This window comes from Nakaseomyces glabratus, chromosome L (assembly GCF_010111755.1).
Source record: "Nakaseomyces glabratus chromosome L, complete sequence".
Taxonomy (NCBI): domain Eukaryota; kingdom Fungi; phylum Ascomycota; class Saccharomycetes; order Saccharomycetales; family Saccharomycetaceae; genus Nakaseomyces; species Nakaseomyces glabratus.
In genome coordinates, this window is record NC_088962.1 from 1,430,165 (window position 1) to 1,438,561 (window position 8,397).

Here is an 8,397-nt window from a genome sequence, read left to right on the forward strand (position 1 = left end):
AATAGGAAAAACAATCGCAACTTCAGACATCAAAAATACAAAATGTCCCAATTTTTGATGTCGTTATTTCCGTGTTTATCTGTTATGCGGCTTGTCCCATCTCTGCGAGATATAAGTGGGACAGAGGAGATATAGCCGCTGATAGGGAATGAGGGGGGTGGGATGCATTTGTCCTAGTTACCCTGCTCATTAAAAAAATCGATTTGTAGTTCTTGGGTTCCTGCGCAAAATGAGTGCATGAGGCAGTGCGTAGGAACTAATACTTGTTGTTTAATTGTCGTGCAGAATTTGAATGCTTAAGGTGATTAAATTTAGAAGAAGTTACTTCAACTACTTCTATGTAGATGCTGAAATGCTATTGTCTAGCAGGGACATGCGTGGGAAAATAGTGGAGAGCAGGGATCTCACATTGTCTAGGACATAGTTCTCATTAAGCAGCAAATGTCTGCTTATGACCAGATCTGATGATTTTGACGGAATTTACACAGAATGTCGCGGACCAATGCAATTTGATAGTAATTAAGTTAGCCGCTGAACATACAAAAAGGGGCTAGTGAAGTCCAAAGTAGGTAATGTAAACTGTCAGAGTCATAAGAATAGCTGTAGTGGTTACATATGGGGTTCACAAGTGGAGGGACGGTAAAAGGAAAACTCTTGAGGTATAAATACCACCGAAATTCTTACTTTTGGGCTACTTTTCCTTTCTGATTATCCTTTCCTTTAGTGACCTCGGCTTTATAAATGTTCATGTTTTTTTATTCTTGGCCTTTTTGACTATCCGTTAATTAATTGTATACAATACTTATCTATATTGTATATACAGGAAGGCTGTGCAGTTGTATATCCATTGGAGAGCTTTGTTCGAAACGGAAGAGTTTACTGGGCTTTTAGAACTATAAAATAATTTCTCGATCAAACGAACTGTAAAGAACAGCGGATAAAATTTACTTTGAAGTTTCGCTAGTTTAAGTTGGTCAGAATATAAGTTACGCTCTTAAAAAAAATTAAAGGCCGACCCTTTGAGAAATGAGATTAAGTAACATCATTACCCTAGTTATTGGGATTATTTCATTGTCCAATGCTATTGTTTTACCTGATATTAACACTTTGGAACAAACATCAGAAAGTCAAGAATATGATAATTTTTTTAAGCAGTCAAAAAGACCTGGAAATGTAAAAGCACCTTTGGTAGCACCTTTGGGTGAAAATGATGAAATCCAAAATAATATTGTACCATATAGATACATTGTTATGTTCAAAAACTTTGCCTATACGAATGAGATTAAATTACATATTCAGACAGTGGCTAAACTACAACTTCGCGGTTCAATTTCTCTTGCACCTAATGACCCTTTCTTCCATCATACAAGAGATAAAGAATTTAGCACAGAGGAATTAGGTGGAGTCCTATATACCTTTGACATTGGATCAGGGTTTAATGGCTACGTAGGTTACTTTACCGATGAAGTTGTAGAATTTATTAGAAAACAGTCCATTGTGGATTATGTTGAAATGGATTCTATCTTGACAATTGACGATAAAGAAACTGATTCAAACTCTCACTGGCATCTGGCAAGAATTTCTCACAGACCAAAGTTGGGACTCTCTAATTTCAATGAATACAAATTTGACCCTAACGGCGGACAAAACATTGATGCTTATATATTGGACACTGGTGTCTACCAAACACATGCCTATTACATAGAAAGAACTATCCGTGGTATCGTAATAACACCAAATGAAGATGAGAGAGATATGAATGGTCATGGTACAGAAATGGCAGGACTTGTGGGTGGAAGAGAGGTTGGAGTAGCTAGAAAGGCTACATTGATTGATGTGAAAGTTTTGAACTGGCAAGGCCGTGGTACAGTTTCCAACATTATCAAGGGCTTGTCTTTTGTGAATCATCATCATCCACAAAGAATAGAAAAGAATGGAGTTCTCGGTGCAGTCGTCCTGTTTTCCATCTCTGGTGCGAAATCTAGATCACTGAACACAGCGTTTGACAAGATGGTCTCTAGCGGTATTCACGTTGTAGTTGGTGCAGGTACTAAAGGAATCAATGCATGCAATTCTAGCCCAGCTAGTTCTTCAAAGCCTATCACGGTTGCTGGTATGTCAATTACTGATGAACCAATAGATAGGGGCAATTGGGGATCTTGCGTTGATATTTATGGTCCTGGTGACAGAGTCAGAACTACATATCCAAATCTTGAACGGAATCAGTTTACCAATGAAATCAGCGTTACTGGTTCATCTGCTGCTGCTGCTCAAGTTGCCGGGTTATTGGCCTATTTTGCCTCACTGCAACCTGGCCTGGGAACTCCTGATGTCATTCCTTTAACACCTGAAGAATTAAAAGAAAGATTAATTGACTTCGGTACCAAGGGAAAGCTAACAAATCTCGAGAGAATGTCACCAAATATTATTGCATTTAATGGAGCTGGTGGAAACTTAGATAGTTTTTTTAACGATGGTAGTGAGATAGTACCCACTGCAACAAAGAATGTCGATCCTTCAGACGTTCCCACAGAGACGGCAAGCCCCACAGGTATTAATACACCAGTTCCTCCTCTGCCTGTAGATCCTGAGAATCCAGAAGAGCCATCAAATCCAGAAGATCCTGAAAATCCTAACGATCCAACAAATCCTGATGATCCTGCAGATCCTCCTGTGGATACACCTCCAAGAAAGTTGCTGTATCGAGAAAAGCAACAATATTTTGTAAATCTCAAAAACTTTGTTGATAGAGTTAACAGGTTCTAGTCATTGATGGTTCAGAGTTGCTGTTATGCCGAGCAGGTACCTAGAAATACCTCATCTACTTGGATCATCAAACATACCGAAGAATTATATTGTTTAGAATAACCAGATCATTCAGATAAACAACTGAAACAAATCATTTGTTCTTTCTAATAATTCAACCTTTGTTTACTCAACAATCTATTTTCAAAAGGATAAGTTTTTATATTTTTTATCACTTCCATTCTGTTTGGAATCATAAATAATAGTCCGGTCTGCTAAATAATTGTAGCTGTCTTTGCTTCACATATCGCTGCCTCTCTTCTTCAATACACTTTATTATAGTATATAGAAAAAAATAAAAAGTTTCATATCTTGACAAATAGTCGCAGCTATAATGTATTCCATATCAATTTCACGTCAAAACAGTATTTTAGAAAACTGCACCTCATAAATTAAGCGTTCTAAGTTTATGGTATTGGAATAGAACCCCACTCCATATTTTTTTCATTTAAAATATGGGAATGCTAACCTTTCCTAATAACCAGAATAATTTGTTGACAGAAGGAAATGTTAGAGGTATTTGCAGATGAGTCACCTTTTTACTACTTCAATCTAGTTAACTACCATAGTCTGCTATATTATAATTAATATGATTCAACAGTTGATGAGTTTCAGCTCTCCAAGTTCATGAAGTATATTAACCACATTTTGTCTTGGCATTTCTAGTAGCACACATATCTTGTCAAGTGTTTCTGCATCGGCTAATGCCTTCAACATAATTCTTCTCTGCATCTTTGATAGCTTTTTCCAAGTGGTCTCTTGGATTGGCGTCTTTATATTACTTCCCCATCGGAAACCATTTCTGTCTTCGGGAAGAGCTTCAAAAGATACTTTTGAGAGCCTTTTGTTCCTTTTTGCTTGTGAATTTTCCATTTCTGGTGCAGTTGGGGTTAATGAAAATGAGCTATGACTAGTGTTATGACTTTTCAAGGCACCTTTAGAGGGCACCTTCAGTGATAATTTCTTGTATGCATTCATTAATGCTTCATCGGCAGCCAAGCTATCAATATGATTTGATTGCAATTTTGATATGTTTTCCATGGAAATTGGATTCTCTAGTTCATTCAACTTCCATAAATTTTGTAGATGATCAGTTGAGTTTATAACTGAGTAGGTTTCACATCTGTAAATTATCCTGCGTAAGACGCCGAAGGTGATAAATCTTCTCACATCAATACGATTATCACGAATTATTTTGTGATTTTGCATATACCATTCTTTCAATGTTATACCCTGTGAAAGGGATCTATATAGATCGAATAAGAGCGATCGGGTGGGTAGGTGTTTGTGTATATTCTGGCCATTGTTAGAATTCCCTGTAGAAATGCTACTTTCAGATTGCTTCTTATTCTTATAAAAATTAGTTTGACTCTGATCAACTGACGAAGACCTTGATTGTGGTCTTGAGTCATTGCCATTGAATGAATACAATGAAGTCGATACAGAATTGTTTCTAGAACCTATGTCGCCATTAAAAGCTGAATGCTTCCCATGATGTGGATATAAACTCAAATCATTCATTTTAGAGTTTATTGGTAACATTACGTATGACTGACATTCAGTGGCCATGTTGGGATCTAGCAGAAAAAGTCTTAAGGAGGAAGTTGGGGCATAAACATTTGAAAACTCAAAGATATCAGTCAACACAATACACCGATAGTAAACTAAATGCCTAATGCACTCAATTACCAATGATTCTTCATTATGACTTAGTTGTGATATTCTGTATATGTTATTGATACCATTAATGTAAGGTATAATGGTTAGCATAATAGGATCCCAATTCACATCAACTATTTTGAATAAGTTTACCAGAGAGATAGGAACATGTTCAATTGAGATATATGGTGTAGGTGGAGTTAGCAATGGGAAAAGCTTGATATCGACAGCATTACCGTCATCAATGGGAATAAGACATTCTGAGTATGTATTTAGATCTTGATAAAGCCTCATTAATAGATCGCTTATGGTGAAATTGGATGGCTTTTTTTTAATGTTAGATATGATGTTATTTAATCTCTCGTACTTGTCCTTTTGTTGGGTAGTCATTATAGAACTGATGTCATCACCTAAAATATAATTGGAACTGTCATTATCAATATTGAAATTTTTATCGGCACTTTTCAAGTTAAACATTATGGTGTCATTTTCTGATTTTGATAATATCTGATTTTGAATTTCCAGCACTCTAAACATTTTACCTAGCCTTTCGATTGCTGGTTCATAAGGTGATGTTTCGCAATTGAAAGGAAACACGAACACAAAGTTAAAACTGAAAAAGTTTCTAGCATAGATGGAAGAGTTAACTGTCACAGGGTAACAAGCAATTCTATAGTTGCCGTATTTGAAAGTGATGAGTCTATGACATAGGGCACGCTTAGGAATAACATAGTTTTTGATTGAATCGAAATTGATACCACTATTTTCAAGGCTCCTTGGAGGGAAATCAAACTTTACCTTCGACCCTTCAGTCGGATGAAATGTAGAGTAAAATATTGAATGTATGTCAACAAATCCTTCAAATTGCGACGCCATTACGTCTTATATCTGGTACATATGAAGCACTCGCAGCTTTTAGTCTAGATTGTAGGAGATTCTTTCTTTGCAATCCATTAATTTATATTAGCAAACCAATAATCATTGTTTATAAATTGATGGGTTCGCTATGCTAAAATATTATAGTTCAACTGCCTTGGCTTCATTCAATTGTTACTGTTATCCTTTACAGCTCATTCTTCCGATGACTTTCGATTATTTCGTTCAGCAAAGTGCGACGGATACGTCAAGTCACCTCACAGGTCATGTGACTTTAAATTTTAAGCAAGTACGAAGTATATATCTTTTTATTTCAAATAACTTAGTTGTCAGTATTATATGAGTTCGGCTTTATTGGATTTTTTTATTTGAAATTTAAGATATGCAACATTACCGCAATGGTATGGATTCCCTCCATAATAAGTGAGCATTAGGCAGCCACACACTATTTCGATATATTAATGGTTATTCATTCATCAAAAAAAGGTTTGTTATATAATAGGTAGTGAGGGAGTATTTATGTGATGAGCTTTGCCAATTGGACGGTATATCACATCACATCAAATATGCTTTCTTGTAATAGTGTTACTAAACGCATGTTTAGATTCTGAATAGCTATCTCACTAATAGCAACAACGGCCCAATGTAGAGTAAACTAAAACCTGTTCACCAAAACATAAATATTTCATAACCAGAGAACATTAGGGCAGTGGATACTGACCCCATTAATTGAGAGCTATTATCAATCTAGTCTCACAACTAGGAAATTTGTGGATCTAAAATAGCTGGCAAGTCTTCGAGTTTCTTCATAAATGTAAGAAAATTTACCCATGACAAAAATTGCGGTATCTCAACTAAATTAACCTTGCAATACAGTTTTAAAGGGCATTCTTGAACCACCATACTTACCAATTATGAAGTTAGGTATGGTACATATGATATCTAGGATACAAACTAACACTTATTCACAATCATAATATGTTAAAATCAGCCTGGGGACTGCAAAAACTCTTTTCTCAAAAATAATAGATTATAAAAACTGGATAACGTAGGTTAGACAAATGTATTTAATAAAGACATTTCTATTCAAACTATTTATCAGTAGCATATTACAGGGTGCATCTTATAGCCAATTAAGGAAGTTTTTGCAAATCTCAAAGTATTAAAAGGTGATGGATACGGCAACTTAGATAATTGTGCAAAATTTTTATTAGTAATTTTTCTACAATTAACTCGATCCTCGATGGATCAACCTTTTTTGTTACTATTTAATTTGTGTGGAAATCTTACAGTAGGTATTATACACAGCTATTCTTACTTGCGATTTCTAAAAATAGACTTGTTAGCAGACATTTTCAAGTCTTATTGTTCATTTTGGATTTGCAGAACATGACTTTTTTTATTCATCGCTAGTTCACATCTTGCTTACTTACTGATAAATATTTAGCCTATACAATTGCTGAACAAAAATTGGTGGTACAATTTATACATATCCACGATCAATTATTATGAAAAGTATTTATAACTCTGCATTGGTTGCTGATACGTATACTGGTTCATTGGTACTAGAAAGAAAAGTTACCGCAAATTTATTTTGTTAGAGTATTCTGTTGATGGCCTATCATAAACTATTGAATATACTTATAGACTAACTGTCGGACTGGTGTAACGACACTAAAAGATAATAATCATTTGCGGTCCAAATAAAAATCCTTCCCGACTGATTTTGTGCTGAGAAGATTGAGAATACGGGATTTCGATTTCTTTAAGCAATAAAAACGACTACCCTTTCTAATCAACACAGCAACAATCAGCCCCCGAAGCAAGAAAGTTTGCGGAATATTCTGCACAACTACGCATCATTCAAGTAAACGAAATTCTCAGCTCATAGCACAAATCGTCCATTCACAAACAGATCATATATATGAAAATGAAATGCTACTGTAGGGTCTGCACTCCTTTAATATTACAATTAAACAGCAATTAGAAACCCAACCAACGTGGGTCCGGATTTAGGACGGTTTGATTCTATCACCAATAGCATGCTTTTTTAGCCGTTGCCCTTGAACCAACCCTTCCTTCCACCCGACCAGAAATCCTATACTCGTAGTGTCCTCTAGTTACCCACACGTATTGTGAAAAAACAGAATTCTACAAATTTCTGCAAATCCCCAAAGAGTAATTAGAAAGGCTGGTTGTACCGGTGATTGTTAGTCAGACTTTTCAAACCTACTCAAGATATACGACTATATTTGTCCATCCCACAAGTTGCTGCGGTATTTTCCCGACCGGAACATTGCCTTTTGCCATGGAAGACACCGGTCAGCACAGAAGGAACCCTGCCATGTATCGGAACTCACCCCCACTTTAAGGGGGTGATTAAGAGAAGAGAATCCCGATTGGCCTAACTCCGAGCCGTTTCTTTAGTCTAGAGCAACACAATGTAATTTAGTGCATTTTGTGCGTGCAATTCTGTGTTTACGGACGTTTATGCGCGAAATTAGTAGGATGACTTGAACAATTCCCTGCTTAGTGTACCCGTATTAGTAATTTGTTATCCTAGTTGCGGGATGGGAAAATCCCTTAGAGAGTCTCGTACACGGAACTACAAAACTGACTAGTAACGCATAGAGAACCTAAGAAACACCGGAAAATGTTGAAAGGTTTGTGGAAAGGACAAGCATCTCGCCGGTGTTGAATACTGGAAGTTTTCCGATTCATAGTAACCGACGGGTGGATCTGCCCACCTTTCTGTTCTGAAGAAGGGTACTTACTAATTCGGGATTTAGATTGGGTCCCGCGTGCAAAGAAGATTATTGCCAGGACATAATGACTAAACAAGCATTATTTGTGCAGGTGTTTCTCTATAATTCTTATCTCTTTAAACATAAGAACTGGAAGTTGCACCAGGACCAGCACCTTATAATTCTCATTTGTTGAGGAAGTTGGCCTTTCTCCGGACGATCGGGATTAACCATTTCATATCCCACTCCTCTCAAGAAGTCTCTGCACAGGGGGAGTATCAAGAACGATTAGTACATGGGATAAAATTCTAGT

The 8,397-nt window shown here is 36.4% G+C and overlaps 2 protein-coding genes across 2 annotated transcripts; one reads left to right on the plus strand and one right to left on the minus strand.

The window, feature by feature from the left end:
- Positions 1-1,026: 1,026 nt before the first annotated feature.
- On the plus strand, positions 1,027-2,766 carry GVI51_L13211 (uncharacterized protein; the record flags this gene model as incomplete). Its single annotated transcript, XM_449346.1, has 1 exon — positions 1,027-2,766. One exon carries the CDS (start codon positions 1,027-1,029, stop codon positions 2,764-2,766), a length of 1,740 nt encoding a protein of 579 aa, XP_449346.1.
- Positions 2,767-3,399: 633 nt separating this feature from the next.
- On the minus strand, positions 3,400-5,340 carry NPR2 (nitrogen permease regulating protein NPR2; the record flags this gene model as incomplete). Its single annotated transcript, XM_449347.1, has 1 exon — positions 3,400-5,340. The coding sequence occupies one exon, from the start codon at positions 5,338-5,340 to the stop codon at positions 3,400-3,402; it is 1,941 nt and encodes a 646-aa protein (XP_449347.1).
- Between the last annotated feature and the right edge of the window lie 3,057 nt (positions 5,341-8,397).